The 19,772-nt window shown below is 41.4% G+C and overlaps 1 protein-coding gene across 2 annotated transcripts in view; it reads right to left on the bottom strand.

Annotated features, from left to right (window-relative positions):
• RNF130 (ring finger protein 130) overlaps window positions 1–19,772 on the bottom strand; it is an 88,782-nt gene that overhangs the window by 28,566 nt on the left and 40,444 nt on the right. For both annotated transcript variants that reach the window (XM_054037464.1, XM_054037463.1), the window contains exons 3-5: window positions 17,982–18,232; window positions 5,851–5,922; window positions 3,798–3,880 (exon numbers count right to left, since the gene is read on the bottom strand). In XM_054037464.1, coding sequence (XP_053893439.1) covers window positions 3,798–3,880; window positions 5,851–5,922; window positions 17,982–18,232 — 406 coding nt within the window. The remainder of the gene's footprint in view (window positions 1–3,797; window positions 3,881–5,850; window positions 5,923–17,981; window positions 18,233–19,772) is intronic.

Genomic DNA, 19,772 nt, shown 5'->3' with positions numbered 1-19,772 from the left:
TTTGTAGGGGGACCAGTGGTAGGTGAGGTAAACTAATAGTTTTTTTAAGTTGATATGATTCTAATTAAAAGAGTCACTACCAAATGCCCATAATACATTATATATTTACTCTCCATTGTTGAATGTTGTCTTAGAAGCTCGGAAATAAATTTTTCCATGCTCGTTTTTTCTTCTGCCATCTGGTAAACATGAGTTATCTTTTTGTTAGTGCCTCAGAGGCCAACATGGTAACCAATGATTTACTTCGGTCTGTGCACTAGGATTTTATGCTGACCTGTAGCTGTTTTAACACTTTAGAAGCTATTTTGAGGGAGTTTCACTCAGCATGTGCATGCGTGTGCAGTGTTCTGCTGAAAAGGAGGGTACGTTTCTGGCAGGGATGCAGAACTAGTTTGGGACTCCTTAAAGAGGCAGTCCAAACTGGTGAAAGACAGTTCAGCTTGTCTGGTCTTTCTTCTGCCTACTACTATAATCCTTGATACACACAGTTAGGTTGGGACCCAGAAGTAGGAAAACATGCATTATGAGAGATCATCAATCTGGGAGGAACTGGCATGGAGCCAGCAGAAGCTCTATCAGGCTTTTGGGGCACGATACTGCTTTATTGTTTAGGGATGGGAAGGACTAAGGAGGCTGGGAAGGACTTAGTTCGAGATGCAGAGCAAAGTTGAGGGAAAGCAGTCTATTTTACTTTGTTCTGGTCCCTCCAACTAAGTCCAATTTACTTTTCTTTAGGGCTCTAAGTGTTAATATCAGCAGGGATCGTTCTGGGAATTGAACCTGCACAGTATCAAACAACTGCCATCCACGTCATTCATTGTATCCCTTCTGCAGCAAGATGAAATACATTATTGATTCGTTAGTTGCTTAAGGTGAATAATAATGTGGATACCTTTTTATTTCTCTCTGGGACCAAAGCAGATTTAGGAAATTTATCGACAATTTATCACCATTTAAGAGGTCAGGTGTTAAGCCTAAATTGGTTGATATTCATTTTAATATATTAGCACTTATTTAAATTTACAGACCCTATATTTTGAAACCCAATAAATAAAGCCAAGTTCTTCTCAGAATTAGGTGTACTCCTTTTTCCCTTCAGGTGCCCTTTACTTTCCAGGTGTTGAAGTCTGTTGGTTTTCAAGACTAGAAACAAGTCTCAGAAAAGCACACCTCAAATAAAATCCCTGCTTCTACAGTGAAATAAGAGAACACATTTCATGGACAGATCATCTGACACCATTTGGCTCTCAGTATTAAGCCATAATCTAATTATTGCAAAATGATATAAAAGAAAGCTGAAAATACTTGTACTCAAAAACTTTGATGACTTTAGATCAAGGTAATTACACATGAAAAATTGTTAGAACACACACTTTCTAGGATAATGGCATCCACATGAAGATGCGCATGAATCACTCAAAGAACAGCTAAACAAAAGTTTTAATGACAGGAGGGAAAGAAGTGGGAGAGTCTGGAGTCTCTAGATAATCTTCTCTAACCTGGACCCACAATTAGTGTTAATATGATGTAATTGAAGGTTCTTGAACTACACCCTGGAATTATGGAGAATCAAATAGTGTCTGAAATTTCTATCCAGCAGCTAATAATAATTTGTAGGGCCCTTGAGGACAGAATATTGTTGCATAAGAGTACATAAAAACTAGTGCATTTTTAAAAGTATAATTCAAATTTGGGTAAAAAATTTAGACTTTGTAAAAACAAACTTTTACAACATCAAAGACCAAGAAAAATGCTCCCAAGTGGTGTTTTTTTAAACACCACATTTCAATGGAAATAGTTTCTAAACAAACATGTCTCTGCAGTGTTTGTTACCCAAGCACTGCAGCACTGAAAACCTGAAAATCAGTGAAATGTCTCATTTTTATTGTCCAAGACACACACAAAAAAGCAAGTAAATGAAGAATACAGGTAAAGTGAATTGACTTATAAAATCTTCCTGCCCCAGTAAACAAAGGCATTAACAGATTCATCCATGGTAAAGACATTTTTATTTACTATATACAATTATAATTTGAGATTGTTTCTTTAATATCTTATAACAGCAAAAATTCATTATGCATTAGAAGAAAAAATTTCCAGCTATCTAGGACAGCTTGCAGGAGGATTTAGAAGACTGATAATGAGCTGCAATATGCCCCTCAGGGACATGGGACTGATGCCTGGTTCCGACACTGTGACTTAGTTGTTTCTTAGTGTATCATGCATATAGCTATTTATATACCAAACATAGGCCAAGTTGCTGGATCTTGGCTGCATGTATGCATAGTAATGTACGTATTTCTCTTTTGGAGGGGGGAAGAGGAGAAGAAAAATGTGTTATAAAATGAAAGGGAAAGATATCCTTGGTAACAGTCAAAGCTCCCACAAATTATTAGATAATTCTTCCAAAAATATTCACCACGCACAAAAAGCAGTTAAACTGAAAATCTGCTACAGAGATAATGTCACATAGCTCTAAATCGAGATCTTTGGGATGGAAGGGAAATGAGAAGACTGAGGCAAGAGCACCAGGATAGAGTTTGGTTGCTACACTTTAAGTGCCAGTACTGGATAGCCGAAACGATTTTCTTAAATAGTCCTTGATGTCAACACTAAGGTAGAGATGGGGGATGGCAGCATTTCTAGTAACTGGGAAATGCTTGAGCAAGCTGGAATTGCTTAGACCTCTGGTTCTCACCTTTTGGTCTCAGGACAGCCTATCACAACCCAAATACCCAAAACACAAAATACCTTTAGTAAAAGAAACATCTGGCTTACTAAAGATTTCTGACCCACATAATATACACACTTACATAATAAGTACTAAATAAGTATACCAGGAGTACCATAATGGCAGGTCCTGCAGCTTCTGTCCCACAGTGCTGTCTGGGCTCAGCTCCATGCTCTGGGAGTTGTGATCTCTGGGGTTGCAGTGCTGCTCATGTTTGGTAGAGGCCAGGCAGGTCAAATTTGTGACAGTGGTGTTGTATCCTGGTGCATGCTGTCACTGAGCCACTCAAATTTGGCCTGTCTGACCCCTCATCATCATGATGGAGAGGTGGCTGGGCCAAATCTAAGCAGTGCTGTGACCCTGTACTTCATGTTGCAACACCTGGAGCAGAGAGCCGAGCCCAGCCAACCTCATGGGACTGGAGCCACAGAATGCAGGGTGGGCTCTGCAACCCCTGCCAGCCTCCCTTACCTCATTGGGCAGAATCCCTCCTGCCCTACCCCACAGGTCTCCCATCTAACCCTTTGACACATTCTGGCAGCATAATTTTGGGTTGGGACCCACATGCATAGCAGGATACCAGGTTGCAGTATCCACTGTGTGGAATTTTGCATCTATACTTTAGTTTACTATAATTAATGCAAGTACTGGGTCTGCCCAATCTTCAATCCTTAAAGCTCTCTTTGTCTCACTCACTCTCTCCCAATTTTGTGCCTTTTTCATGGTCTTCACTTCCCTTAAAAATCACTTCCTACTTCCCATAGGCCAATCACCTGCCATTCCTCTAGACTCTCTTCTTCTTGCATAGTCTCCATTGTCAATAACTCTGCCAGCTCCCACCTTCTCACCTAATTGTACTGTATTAACCTTATTTAGATTGCATGCTCCTAGGACAAGGAACCTGTCTAAACTAGGTATGTGTAAAATATTAAGCACACCTATGTTGGTATATACTAGGAAAGAGCAAATGCTAGATAAAATGAAACAAAGGGATGTAAACAAGAATCAGCATAAACATTTCTTAGGAATAAATCCATTAACAAGAGAAGAGAAATTGCTAGCTTACTTGCATGGCAGAATACGGACAACATCGTTCTGCTTGTAACACTCGATACAGACAGCACAATGATCAAAGTCTGGGTCGGTTTCCTAAAATGAATAGCATGAAAACTCAAGTCAAGAGTTAAGACTACATTAAAGGTAAAGTAGACATGATTAGTAAACAGGAATTCTACTGTGGCAGTGAGGATCAAATATGCAAAGTGGCTATGAACAGGAAGAGGCAGAAAAGGGTGAAAATATGCCTCACAAAGAAGATACAACACACACTTTACATGCATATCAAAGTCACCATCTCATTTAAAACTAGCATTTGTGTATATCTTAAATTTAAACTAGAATAAGACAGCTATAATTCATTTGTATAAATAGTACTTTTCATATTGACTCAAAAGATATTATTTCCACAGGACTTTATTTCAGTTAAGATCTAGTCTACATCATTACTTCATAAAATATAATTTATATAATATTAAAGCAGATTTTTTTCATCTCTTCCTATAATCAGAGCTAAAAAACTGCTTTATTTCATACTTCAGAAAGTCCAGTGTTTCCTACTCCTCAGACCCAAGAATTACTGATGTCATTCCTATACAGACATGCCGCTCAGGATCACTTGCTGGCTATACTTTGTTATAAAGGTTACGGTTTCTAAATGGATAAAAAATAACTTCACATATTTTAAGTTTCCCTTTGGAGAAAGGCAGATTTCATATAGATAAAGCCATAGCATTGGTGGTATACACTAAAATCTGTGGGCTACACAGACACACAGGCTGTGCTTTCTTCCAAAATCATACAATTCTTTTCAGTACTGAGTACTGAGACAAGGACATCAAAAACCACAGCAAGACAAAATTAACAACTCCACTGTTGGAAACAAGCAGTCAATATTTCATGCAGAGAACCCTGATGGGCTGCACTGATGAATGGCAGATTTATTCCTGTATTCCTTTCAACTACATACACGTCTCCTGCTGCCTGTTCTGCAACCTCCATATCACTTAACAATCTTGCCTCTATGTTGTCAGGGAGGCAGCATCTTCCCTTGTAGTATTAATAAGTTCTAAATATACACACATCAGCAAAGATCTACTGCAGAAGATTCTTGTAACCAAATTGCCTAGAAACAAAAAAAAAAAACCAAAGGCTTGGGAAAAGCATTTTTCTCATATTTCTCTTCAGAGAAACAAATTCAGGTGGCTTCTCGTATTTCTGTTGTGTTGGTAGGAAAGATGATGAGAGGGAGTCAGTAGAAGCACCAAAGGGAAACAGTTTTCTTTTTAAAAAGAAAAATCATAATCAGAACACCATTTAATTATAATCAGGTCTGTGCATTTTGCAAAAGGAAAGGGAAAAGTGAGCAAGGCTATAAATAAATGTTACAGTGCTGATCAAGAACTGATGAGTACTTGTAGCTTTTTAATTCACAGTTCATGATCAATTATTCTCTGACAGCCAAATACAGTTCCCCATAGCTCAAGACTTCAGACTCAGGTATTTCAACTCAAATGAAATACCTCTCCCCTAACCCAAGAGACTAATTTATAAAAAAGTGAATTCTCACAAGAACTCTTCCTCTTAGCCCCTCTATTTTTATTTTGCACAACATATATGTGCAACATTCCAAGTTTACAGTGTTCCACATAACTAACACTAACCTTGCCTTTCTCTAGTAATGACAATTTATACAGAGTTATTAGGAGCATAGCAAATGAAATGTTGTCATGATGGCTCAATACAAAGCCTTCTGCACTCCTGCCTGCAGAAATACTCAGCCAGCTAGCACAGAACAGCACTCATAATCACAGTTACCAGATGGAGCTCAACTAGTCCCTAAGCAAGAGAAATGCTCCTTCGGGGGGAGCAAAGGCTACAGTATACAGAAAAGCTCTAGATGTCACACTGAAATACGGTAGCAAAAGATGAACTCCTCAGCAAGTAAACCAGCATTAAAGATGAGAGGAGAAAGAAAAACAAATCAGATAAAGTGAATTGTTTTTACTACCAAAATAAACCATGAGATTCAAGTATATTTTGCTGAAGTCTTATTACTATACCTTATCACCCTTCTTTACTGTCCTGGTTGTCAATTTGCTGATGGCTTTCTTCGCAGCATCTCCAAGACGACGCTATTAAATGTACAGAGAAAAGAATGCAAGGATTAATGCTTAGAGTGTAACAATTTTTCTTTTAAAATGACTTAGTTTGACTAAATATTAATGCTACAATACTCTGCTATAATTGGCTAATATTCAAAGTACAGAGGATATAGCAACGACAATCCGATAACCTGCACATAAGATCAGAGAGAAAATTCAACTGCAGACCATGTACATGCAGTCAAGGTAATCATCTACTGTGGCAGAAGTCTCATAGGCTGTTCGAGCTGTTTTTTTTAAAGCCATATCTACGAGCCATCAAAACACATACACTGGGATATAAATAGAGGCTCATGCCCTTCCACTAATTCCCACTGTACTACACTCTAATTACTTTTTATTCAATGAGCTGTATAATATCACTTGCCTTCTTCCTAAGTTTTCTATTTGGGGTTTCCTTGAGTAGGGAATAAACCTGAAATTACCTCTAAAGGCAGACAATTCACACCTGAGCCTAATATTTATCTCAATACAACATAAAACCAACCAGTATCTTCACATGCCAGAAAATAATTTAATGGCCATAAAAATCAAAATTCAGTCAATACAGGCTATACTTGAATAAAGCTCACATGAATACTGATTCCAAGACAAACCTATTTGGTTGCAAAGGGTCAAGTTGTTTTTAATGGGCATCAGTGTTAGTTGGAAACGGTCATTTCTATGCTTAAAGTGCTGATTCCAACTGCAATGCTCTGATTCAAGCCAATTAAGAATGGCAAGTTGCCAGTTAGTTCACAGATTTCAGGGCCAGGTCACTTTGAGCTGAACAAAGCTCATGTTTCCTTGTTTCAATAACCACAACGCCCCACAGAAACAGGATGAGGTTTACATTGATGGAGAGAAACAAAGTTAGTTTATTTTTTCCCTTTAAAAACTTCTATAGGCACACATACAATTACTGTGAATATTCTACCGTTACCACTTGTAAGGACAACTTGTAAGGAAAGATTTTATTTTCAAGTTTTCCTTTACTACTGGGGTTGGGGATGTGTCTTAAGCCACCCCCATGAAAATCCACACGAATTTGGCCAGTTTATAAGCCTTAGAAAAACTGCTGTTTGCACATGCTCCGGAGAGACTTGTTTACAGTTGAATCTTCAGCAAAAGTAGTTGTTAAATATGTACTGAGCATGCTCCTGCCAGGGGTAGGGTCTGAGCAGGACTTTACTGCAGCTGTTTCTCCTGGTTGCTGCTCTGACACTGAATAGAGAGAACTCCACCATTTTCAATGCTTCCCCCTTGCTGGAAACCAGGCAGGGAAGAGGAGGAGAAAGTAACCTGACTGGAATGCAGAGGGGTTAGAAATGGTGGGGGTAGGATCTGGGGTGAGGATTGACCCAGAAGGGGCAGGAGGCAGGCTGTGGCAGACAGAAGCACAGGGAAATAGGGGCAGAAGGGTCTGACCTCTAGAGCACACTCCCCTTCAGAACCTGGACATGAACCCAGGAGTCCTGGGTCTCTACATTACTCTATCAGCAAATAACTATGAAGCTCACTGGCAGAGTGTGTGTCCCATCTTCCTTCTAGTGACTGGTCAATGTAGAGGATAACAGCCTATGACTTTGATCAGCTCAAGTGGTAGAGCTTGTGCTGTGAATCTAAAGGTCCACTGCCAACTTTATGACCCATGTTTGGTGTTGGAGATCCATATGGTTCTGCATGATAGAATTTTTTATTTTAACTGGGCATTACACCGAAAAATTACATTAAAGGGACATTAAGATTGCAGAGTCAAGCACTCAAAAAAGTTAGGAAGTGCCAGAATTAATATTGCCCTGGAAACATTTGTTCGGTCCCGTTGTGCATGTAACTTTGCATCCTAAATAACTTTCTTGGAATCGATATTTTTTGTATGCAATTATATGTTATGGTATTACTGTGACTAAGCACCCCTGTATTCACACCTTACAAACTACTGTAACCTTTGTATAAAATATGCCTTGTATCATTTGACAGTGAACTCACTGATTAATATTCTTGCATGATGTGTGTACACAGTGTGTATTAAGAGTTATGGATATATGCTGAGGTTATAACTAGAATGTGTTTAAACCAGGCATGTCAAGGGGAATTGGTAAACAGGTCTGCCCTGGACAAAGGAATGTGTTTGCTGCTCTACCCAGCCTGGTCATGAGACAGAGACAAAGAAGGTACGTTTACATATAAGCGTAAACAGGGTTATCACACTACAAGGAGAGAGTAGATTGGAGGAAACAGAATGATTTGCATTTTAGCAAATACCAGCTAGGGATGAAAGAGGGTGGAGTTTCCTTCACCACCAGACTCCATGTCACCTTTCTCAGAGCTTGGAAAAAAAACCTTTGAGAGCTGATCCTGAAAAGAATCAATTTCAAAGAGTTACCAGTCTATAAAGAAGTGGGATGAACCTCAAGTAATAAATAATCAACTGATTGTGTACAATATTACTGTATTATAAAAGTGTACAGAGGGAGGCCTTTTCTGAAAGCTAATGACACTGGTGATTAATATTGTGAAATGTATGTATTAACACAATGAGGAAATATTATGCTTTAAAATCTGTGGCCAATCACGTTTCCTCCCTACAAGGAGAGAAGGCAGCTATGTACCTAACTCTTATGTAAATTAAGCATGGTGAAGTCAAAACAATGGAAGCCCCATTTATATACAGATGGATGGAAAGTCCACAGGAAGGGAAGAAGACCATGAGGTCATCCTATTCTTGAAACAAAAAGTCATTACATTTTGGAGGAAAGAAGCAAGGGCAGAAGACATATTTGGCAACCATCATTGGACAGACAAGAGGCCCGAGCTCTTGCTAGCTGAGAAAGATGGGTCCTTCAACTACGGAAGGGTCTGAAGTCTCTGGAAACTAAATATAGGTGAGAAACCTGCCTACACAAAGATTTTTCACCTAGGAAGACAAAGGAAGCCAGCATCTTGTACTTTTGTAGAAGGTCCTGACAGGGAAAGTCAGCTAGGGCTGGAAAGAATGAATGGTGAAAGAAAACATCTTGAACGAAGCCTGAACCTTACTAGATGAAGTTTTAGACGAGTATTTTCACTTTTATTTGTATTCCCTTTCCAACCCTATTCCTTTTACTTGGCATCACTTAACCTATATTCTGTTAATAAATGTGTTATTTTTACTATAAACCAACTCAGTGCTGTGTTTCCTGGGTAGGGTGTATTTACCCCTGGTAAGTTAATAAACTCGGATGTGCTTTTGTCTCTTTAAAGGAACAAAGAAACCTTATTTTTTCTCTGAACTGTCTAGGAGAGGGCTGGACATTGCAGAGCACACAGTTTTGGGAAACTTCTGGAGTGTGTTGGAGTCACCTTGCCGGTTGTAACCAAGGTTGATGGAAGCCAGAGAGGGGCTGTAGACAGGCTATGGATCAAAGCTGTTGAAACAGGGCTGTCTAGTGCACAGACACTTTGGATGTGACCTGAAGGCTTGTCGGCTGGTGCCAGGTTGTAAGCTTCAACAGTGGGGCATTTCAGGCACCCAGGGTCACAGGTCAGGCAGTGACAACCTCTCACTGATCTGGATTGGACCTTCAAACTGTGTGACAATAACATATAAATATGTGCCTGCGCTGAAAGTTGTAATATAAGAGTTCATTTTCTTTTGGAAACGTTAATATTTAATTTGGACACCTACAAAATTAACAGAGCAAGCTTGATCTTTAACAACATTTCACATTTAACTATCTTGTAACTCTAGTAGCTGTTTGGAGATTATATTAAGTTTCAGGGTTTGTATACTAATGTGAAAATAAGCAGCATAGATGTGCTGCACTAGTGGGACTTACTCCAGTTTGAAACCAGTGTAAACGGTACCAGTGCAGAGTATTTACACTTTTGATTTTCACTCATGTACTTACACTGATGCAAAAATTCCTAATGTAGACAAGCTCTCTGATGAACCAATATCCTGTGTGCCCCAGTCTTGCTATTTGTACCTTAGGTAGATGGAATTTTTGCTTTTAGACTCATGACTGATACTAGCTTAAGGAAAAAAAACTGGCAAACTGAATAACCACAAAAGGTGTTTAATGATTTTGGCCTAGTGGAAGTGCACAAGGTTAACTGTAAGGCACCTGTAATATACAGTTCTACCTATTTTTTTTATTTAAGAAACACAGCATCTGTTTTCAATGATTTCTGTAGAAAGGCTAGTGTGCTTCTACCATAATAGCTTAAAAACTGCACAGTTCAGAAATTAGCTGTTATTGCATCACTAAAAGCTCTGGCTTCTCCTTTACAATATATCTGAGCACTTCAAACTGAGTTCTAGCTGCTGCCACCTCCTTATTAAACTTTAATAAGCTGAGCTTTTTAAACCACATAAAAATTTCATCAAGTTTCTCCTGACCTTTGAAAAAAATCTAAAGAAAGTAAAAAAGGTCATAAGAGCACTTTCCCCACAGAGCCACTGTTTTAAAGCATCTGCACTGGGAAGAAGCCTACAGCAATATATGGGATGCAGGGGGAATAATTTGTCACTCAAGGAATATCCATGGAGTACTAATTATATTTAAACTTTTAACATCCAAAGGGACCATGATGAGTACCAGTTACAGTATGGGCACCTAAATATGACGTATCCCAGGAAAGCTTGCAGGGTCTCCATAGGGCCTACCACACCACAACCATTATTACTGGGAACAACTGAGAAGGAAATCTTTAGTCAGAGTTTGTCTACACTGGCAAGTGAAAGGTCTGGTCTACACTGGGGGGTAGAGGGTGTCAATGTAAGATATGCAACTTCAGCTACGGGAATAGTGTAGCTGAAGTAGACATATCTTAGATCAACTTACCTCCCATCCTCATGGCACGGGATCGATGGCTGCAGCTCCCCCATTGACTCCGCTTCCACCGCTTGCCCTGGTGGAGTTCCAGAGTCGACGGGAGTGTGTTCAGGGATCAATTTATTGCATCTAGACGAGACGCGATATATCGATCCCCAATAGATCGATAGCTACCCGCCGATCCAGCAGGTAGTCTGATGTACCCAAAGACAAACCTTTTGTCGTTCAGAGATGTTAAAAACACCTCACTCCCCGTCCCCCCGAAAGAAAAGTTTTGTTGATGACAAGCGGCGGTGTGAACAGCGCTTTGAGCTCTCCTGCCGACAATGCTAACGCCACTCAGTGGGCGTGGAAGATTTTTGTCAGCAGAGAGCTCTTTCCTGCCGACAAACAGCGGCTACTCCGTGCGCCTTTTAGCGGCATGGCTGTAGTGACACTACCGTGTCCCTAAAAGCTACGTAGTATAGACAGCCTCACTTCTGAAGCTTTAAAAAGCTTTGCATTTGTTAGGCATTGTTCAAGTAGCATTTAGCAGAGCTGGTAGAGCTTCAAAAGGGGCCATAAGGAGTCCTTTTTTTAACGGAACATATCCAAAGGGGCATCACAGAGCAAATCACCACAGATGGGTTTTAATGACTCTTGAAAATGATTACTTAAGCAGTGATTATAGCCAAACAAATCTGAGTTTCAAAACAAACTGAGGACCTACAAAGACAGCAATTCTATCCTCAGCGTGGAGAATAATAGAATGTCAAGAAGAATGCACGCAGGATTTGTTGAGGTTTGTTAATCCTTCCCCATAAAAGAAATGGCACAGTATATGGGAACAGAAGCAGGAAGAGAATGAAGAAAAATTAGCCATTAGGCCCATGTCCATTTAACAAAGCCGTCACTTTCAGAGTCCAATTTATATCTGAGTAAGTGTCATAAGTGACTAAGGAATTTTTTTTTTTTTTTTTTTTTTTTTTTTTAAAAACAGTGGAGCCATATTTAGACAGACAACTATAGACAAAATATTGGTGAAAGAGACAGTAATAGCACAATAAAGTTCAAAGACTGGCTAAGTTGGTTCATGGAGTTTTGTAGTACCAAGAGTCAGAGGCGTTCTGCACAGTTAAATGGCATGAAGTCTACATGAGAATCCTTCTCTGCATTGACATCAGCCAGGTTTAAAATATTTTCCTTGGTTCTTTAGAATCCCCATCACTATAAGGAAGCCCTAACAGACAGCACAATATAGCGGTTAAAGCACAGGACTGGGAGAATCAGGAGGTTTGTGTACTACTTTGTGCTTTCCCAAAGGTCACACAAGAAGTTACTGCAAATCACTTAGTTTCTCTGTGCCTCAGTTTCTTAATCTAGAAAATGGGGATATTTATTTAACTCACAGGAGCATTACAGGATTAATTCCTTCGTGTTTGGAGTGCACTTTGACAATCTATACAGAGTACACTGTAGAAGTGCAGTGCATTATGAAGTTAATCAGTTCTCAGTCCACTAATTAGGATAGTAAATAAGGGCTACTTTTTCTTTAAAATAATGATCTGTTTCAGGATCAGCTTTTTGGAACTATAGAAAATCACTGTCAGGTGCTGAGTACAGGACCCAATGAAGTCAGTAAAAGCTGAAGAGACTCAACTCCCCAGAGGATTGGATCTTTAATGACTCATTTCTTGGTCTGAATGTCCTAAGGCAGCTTTCAGAATGTCAAGCCAGACACTGAGCCTACATAATCACATCTCTCAATGACGTGGGCGTAAATTCTGTTTTTAATTTACCAACTGCCATCATTCTTCAAGTCACTCTGTAGCAATTAATGTAGAAAATTCTTGTCCAGCTGCATCTCTGCCTTCCCACACAAGGGTACTGTACTTTTAAGTCCAGTAGAACTGTGGTCTCAAAACTTTTTCATAAGAAGGATAATGTCTTACAGTGTCTCATGAATTACCGACCATTCTATTTGCAATCTCATAACAGCTCTGTGGCATCACCAGCAATTGCTTACAGGGAAGAATATTAGAAAAGCAATGCCATTTTGCTATTTAAAAAAAAAAAAAGCTATTTAGTAGTTGCAAATGAGGAGAGTGCGCTATGTGACTATCAGGCCTGAAATGACCCTACAATAGCTCAGCAGATGACCAGCAATCTTTAGAACCAAGGAACTTCTTGGGAACTTCTATTTCAGTCAAATGTAGCATATGTGTACTAGACCACCACCCTAACTTGATGAGATGCACTGAAATCAGATGAAATTAGCTAGTGCTCTTGGGGAAGTATCAGGTCTTGATTTTCAATTGAACCTCAACTCATTTTCTGCTTAGGCATGTGTAACGGCAGGTGCACATCCTTGTACATTAACACTTGTACATACCGGATGAGAAAATCCATCCTCTGTATACACAGGTCCTAGTGCACCAGAAGAGCTCAAGCATATATGGAGACTATCTGACGAAAATTAGGCCCTTAGTGTCTTATATTAGATCACATTTCATCCAACTGCATGACGATGTGATCCCACCAGTCTGTGTTGTGGCCCTGTTCCAGAAGTGCTGGTGTACATAGGGGGCATCAGCAGCTAGAGTGTGTCATGAACAGCATCGGACAGTTTGAGTCTACCATGTCTAGGTACGCCTCCTCCTTCTCCATCATAAGGTATGTCAAGTGCGTTTGGTGGGTCAGAAAACACTGCGGAAACGTCCACCAGCATGTCACAGAAGCTCAGCCTGTTTCACGACACAAGGGTGAAAGCTCAATCAAGGGAAAATTCTTCAAGAGGCACCTCCTCTACGTTGCTCGCTATGGTAGCTGGAAGCACACACAGCAAAGTGACTGCTCAGCAGTACGTGTTGGCTAGAGTTACCATACGTCCGGATTTTCCCGGACATGTCCGGCTTTTTGATCCTCAAATCCCCGTCCGGGGGGGGGGGGAGGGGCGGCATTGCCAAAAAGCCGAACATGTCCGGGAAAATACTAGTCCCCTGCTTACCTTAGAGCGGCTCGGGCAGGCTGCGAGCTGCAGGCGGATTCCCCCGCGGCGGCGGCTGCTGCTGTTCCCCCCAGACACCTCAGCTTTGTGTAGCTGAAGATTCGCGCTGCCCGAGCGCTACCGGCTTCACGGTTTGCCGGGCAGCCCCCAGACCCTCTACCCCCGACCGGGCGCTTCCCCTCCCGGGCTCCGGCTGCGCTGGGGAAGCGCCCAGTCGGGGGCGCAGGGTCTGGAAGCTGCCCGGCAAACCGTGAAGCCGGTAGCACTCGGGCAGCTGTTTCGCATGGTTGGGAGGGAGGAGGGGGAATGTGGGGCACTCAGGGGAGGGGGCGGAATTGGGGCGGGGGCAGGAAGGGGTGGGGCCAGGGCCCCGTGGAGTGTCCTCTTTTTTAAATTTTTAAATATGGTAACCCTAGTGTTGGCAGGCTGTTCAAACTTCCTGAAACATGCAGCGTGGGCAGTAAAGTTTTCCACTATGCACCATGGTCAAAGGTGCTAGAATGGCCACATTTCAGGAGAGTGTGTGGGAGTCTGGGATATGCTTGGTTTGACTCAGGTCTGTGTGCTGCTGTGTGGATGCCAGAGTCCCAGGTTCGAGCCCAGGTTAGAAAATTCTGAACACAGCGTTAATAATTAGCAGGTCATATGCTCAAGTCCTGGGTTCTCTAACACAGGTCAGCGGATTCCAGTCCCACTAACCCTGGGCTTACAATGCGAAGTAGACAGATGCAAAGGGAGATTGTGGAATCCCTATCTGTCATAACTATAAAGGGAAGGGTAACAGCTGTCCTGTGTACAGTACTATAAACTCCCTCCTGGCCAGGGACTCCAAAATCCTTTTCCCTGTAAAGGGTTAAGAAGCTCAGGTTACCTGGCTGGCATCTGACCTAAAGGACCAATAAGGGGACAAGATACTTTCAAACCTTGGGGGGGGGGGGGGGGGGAGGAGGGAGGAGGTTTTTGTTTGTGTCTTTTGTTTGGAAGCGTGTTCGCTCTCGGGACTGAGAGGGACCAGACATCAATCAGGTTCTTAAAAAGAAGGCTTTTAATTAAAGAAAAAGGTAAAAATCATCTCTGTAAAATCAGTATGGAAATTAACCTTACAGGGTAATCAAACTTAAAGAGCTCAGAGGACTCCCCTCTAGTATCAGGTTCAAAGTACAGCAAACAAAGAAACACTCTAGTAAAAGGTACATTTACAAGTTGAGAAAACAAAGGAAAACTAAGATGCCTTGCCTGGCTATTTAGTTACAAGTTTGAAATAGGAGAGACTTGTTTAGAAAGATGTGGAGAACCTGGATTGATGTCTGGTCCCTCTCAGTCCCCAGAGTGAACACGCTTCCAAACAAAAGACATAAACAAAAACCTTCCCCCCCCCCAAGATTTGAAAGTATCTTGTCCCCTTATTGGTCCTTTAGGTCAGATGCCAGCCAGGTTACCTGAGCTTCTTAACCCTTTACAGGGAAAAGGATTTTGGAGTCTCTGGCCAGGAGGGAGTTTATAGTACTGTACACAGGACAGCTGTTACCCTTCCCTTTATAGTTATGACACTATCACTGGAAACTTTTAGGAACAGGTTAGACAAACAACTGTCTGGGATGGTCTAGGTATACTTGGTCCTGTCTCAATGCAGGGGACTAGACTTCATGATCTCTCAAGATCCCTTTCAGTCCTATATTTCTTTCTATGATTCTGAGGCCTATTTAGAGCATGCCAAATATTTTTAATTCTCTTTTTGACTGTGACCACGTTATTAGACCATTACTATTGCCACACACTTTCAAGAGGGTGACTCAAATGTAGGGCTGGATGTGGAATGGTGCTGGGTCCTAACCACATCCACTATGATCGAATTGGGAGGTGGGTAGGAGAAGAGAAACTGTCTTTTGCTGGCGCACAATTTTTTTTGTTGGCCTGCTTACATGTTGGCAGGATGGATGTGGGGGTCTGCCATATGATTTTGGCAGGGTCCAAGAGTACCTCATTAAAGGGAGGACTGCTCTGGACAAGACAGAAGAATGTAAGATGTCCAATAGTTTGTGACTCTGTCACCTCCTGTAGTGCCTCTGCCACCCGCTGGGCCAGGTCCTGAAATAGTTTGAAGTCATCTGCCATCGATGGTGGAGGGAACATCACCGTCTCATCTGGTGATGACAATGAGAAATTAGCCTGAGGGGTAACTTCCTCCTTGGTTTCAGCCTCTTGTTCCTCCCTCGTTAGTTCAGGGGGCTCAGATGCCCTCGATGCAGCAGCTGAAGGAGGATGTCTCCTCAGTTGCTGATAGGCCACAGTAGAGCTATGGGAGGCAGCTTTGTCTTTGAGCCTGTCAGGGAGGGGCCAGGTGGTTGGTACCAAGGCTGTCCATACAAGGGAGGCTGTGGATCAGGGGGATGGTATGGTTGTGGTCCATGGTGGAATTGGGCACCATATGGAGAGTGAGAAGAGCAATGGGAGACCAAGTCCTCTTGCTCACTTTCTGACTCAGTGGATGAGAAGGGTAGTGCATGACATGAGGTTGTTGGTGAGACAGGAGCTCTGGGTGAACTCGGTAGCAGGGCCCCAGTACTGACCAGAGGCGAATCCAGCAAACCCGACACCAAGAGGTCCATCGCATAGCAGAAGTCTGGTGGTGCCAAAGGCATCGGTAACCAGTGGTGGTTGTCGGTACCGAGATGCCTGCACCAAAGGAGTCAGTAACGTGGACCTGGTAGTATTGTCTGTCCATGCCTGGCGTGCCACAAGCAGTACGATGTTTATGTCCATACCACAGGCGCCTTCCCCAGGGTGGATTTTCTGTGTTTGTCGCACCAGACAGTACCGATGGTTCCTTGCTTGTGCCCATTGTGTTCTTAGGCAACCCCACATGCTCTGTTGGGGCAGTATCACGAGAGCCCTGGGTACTGTATTTAGAAAGCTTTGGTGCAGTTGGTACAGACAATCGAGCCGGAGACAGTCTTTGCCTCAATCAGGGGTCACTGTGGGGACTCATGGCCCTTTTCTTAGAGCCATCTCTTTGGGCTCACCTCCCTTAGAAGTAGAGGGTTGTGGTGAGGTTTTCCGCCGTCTGGGGTCCTGGTGCAGCTTGGATGATTGAAGGGCTGCCTCTATGAGTAGGAGTTTGAGCCTCAGTTCTCCATCCTTTCTGGATCTGGGCTTCAGTTGCTGGCACAATCCACACTTCTGTGGGATGTGCTCCTCTCCCAGGCAGCAGACGCCCTGAGAGTGTCCATCAGTCACTGGAATAGATTCCTTGCACCTGAGACACTTCTTGAAGTATGGAGAGCCAGAAATACCCTGTCCAAGGGGGGAGGGGGGAGTCCCCCCAGACAGGGGATTAAGGAAAAATGAAGTCTTTGTTTTTAGCAAGGGCCAAATAAAAGATAAATGGAGTAAAGAAAGAAAAGAAGCTTAAAAAAAAGCTAAAGATTAGCAATTCTAAAGAGATTAATGATCCGCTAACGAATAGCTAAAGCTCCATCTCTAGCTGGGGCAGTTGAAAAGGAACTGAGGAGGGTTTGCCTGCACAGTGCTGGTTTGCATCGTGGGGGGGCAGTGCATGCGCAGGCTGAACAGACACTGCTACCAAAGTTCTCCGATCAGCAGTGCAGAGTCGCAGATACAACTACAGTAGAGCACCCATAGGGACACTACTTGAAGATACAGCAGAAAATACTTTATTGCACTGCACAACAGTTTATAACACTGGGTCATTTTTGTTTAGAGTTCCTAAGGAAGGAATTTCTCACTTTAAATAACCCCATATACATTAATGAGCAGATTCAAGAAACTAAAGAATAATCATAAGGAGATACAGTCTTTCTTTAGGATTTTCATTATATCCTATTACACACAGCTCTTGAGCAGTTAACTTTAAACTTCTCAGGCTAAGAGTGATGGATATCTAAAAACCCAGGATCTACTTTCTCAGACTAATAATTTGAAAAAGTCAATCACACTTCAGTTTGTGGCGTAATAATAAAGAACGTGCAATGACAATTAACTAGAATAACTTATAGTATCAAATAGTATTCCTTCCTGTTTTTTGTATGGAGATTTTCTATGACTGTTACTCATCATAGCAAGCATCTGCTAGATAAAATTTTCCTCCATTGGTATACACTCTTTCGGAATACAGGGTTCGTTGTTAATAGCATAGTATAATTACTACATATATGATCTGATAGTTAACTACAGCAATATATAAAAAATAAAAACATCTAAATAGAGAGAAGCAAGGGGCATCTTACCTGGTTCCTGTCACGTGCATTTGTGTACCTGATCTTCTGGATGAAGTAAAATATTAACCATGCTGATGAAATTATCATCAAAACGATGAATGATATTGACACAAAGACTAGAGAGCCACGACTAAAATTCTTTGGAGGAACTCGGGCTCCAACTGCTATTGCCATCAGGACAGAGATGTTCTTTTCCAAGTAATTTAGGATCTCCTTTACCTTGGACTCTGTAATCATGACAGCAACAATGTCTCCAGTTCCTACAAGAGAGACAGATAAAAGAAAAATCCACTCACTTTACATCGAAAATTAACATGGCACACTGTTCATACCAAAGCTTTATTACGCAGATGTTTGATGACTTGTCTTAAAGGATGCACCTAGCCCTCTTCAACACCTTGTGGCTGTTTAGCATTCATGGCTTGTACTGAAGACAGATCTCTGAATTGTGATGTTAGGTTTCCACAGTGCTACCATGTATTTGAATGCTACCAATTTATAGATTGTCAATGGGTGCTGTTTTTTTTTAAACTGTGTGTGTATTGAACTAGTGTAAAAAGGTACATTTCTTATCTACATATGATACCCTGCAAACTTCAGCCATAAGACCAGAGCAGATATTTATTCTCCTGGAACTTAAATACTATTCCACAGAAAACCCACTAGAAATTTTCACTTCTACACAAAATAAATGGCATTTATTAGGGTTTTTGTTTTGTTACAGAACTTCATAGGTATCATCCATGTAAAGTTCAATGTGTTTTAAAGAATAATTACATCTCTTAGGAAGCCAAGTAATTAAGGGAGAAAAAGTTATTCTCAGTTCTCCCCCTCAGGAGGTACCAGAGTGTCAAGTGGGGCAGCAATCTGTTGGTGGCCTATAAAATATCTGAAGAGGGAGGGAAGCAGCACAGGTGTCTACAAAGTACATGCAATTAAACTACCAAGTTGTATCCCTATAAAATTTAAGTAACACAGAGAATATGGTAAACTCCCCCTGCAGTGTCAATGAATCTGATTAAGTGACTGAAGTTGGAAGCTCCCAGCTCAAATGAGCAACAAAATTTCCAGTCAAAGAACTAAATCTAGATATGAAGCTGTTGATCTGTTACCTCATGGGAAAGCCTTTAGTAGGCTACTATAGTTATCAAAAGATAAAGCCTGGAAATTCAAATTTAAGGTCATACTTAATCAACCCAAACATTGTGTATTTTCATATTTTGTAACTGAAATTACTTGGACAACCACAATTCTGCCCCTGTATCTTTATCTACAGAGGAACCAAAAACTAAGAAATCATTCTATCCATGCAAATAAAAAATGCTACTGTAGTAGCTAGTGCGTAAATTCTACCTCACATGGCTACTAATGAAAACATTGGCTCCAATCTCTTCCCAGAATAACCCATTACAGTGATTTTCACAATTAAGCAACCAGGAAGCAGAAGATAAACAATTAGGCAATTCACTACCGCCCATAAAGAGGGCACTGTCGCTTTCTAATCTGACTGAATATTTCTAGACCAGGAAAAGCCATGAGTGAAGAGGAGAAAGACAAATCAAGATTACCAATAAGTAATTTTATCATCATCTGCTTTATCTCTTTCCCATGTTACAGCATCAGGTAGGAAGCCTAGGAAATCAGCCATGACCTTTCAAAACTTCATAATGAGTGGAACAGTTTGGTGATCTGCATAAAAGGGACCTTAGAAGAGGGGTGAGAATCTTCAGGAATGATGGATTATTCTTGGTGTGGTCCATCTGAAGGAGTAGCTAAGGAATAAAGAACTACCCTTCAATG

The sequence above is a fragment of the Malaclemys terrapin genome, chromosome 8 (genome assembly GCF_027887155.1).
Source record: "Malaclemys terrapin pileata isolate rMalTer1 chromosome 8, rMalTer1.hap1, whole genome shotgun sequence".
Lineage (NCBI taxonomy): Eukaryota > Metazoa > Chordata > Testudines > Emydidae > Malaclemys > Malaclemys terrapin.
This window is presented reverse-complemented; position numbering and strand designations above follow the sequence as displayed.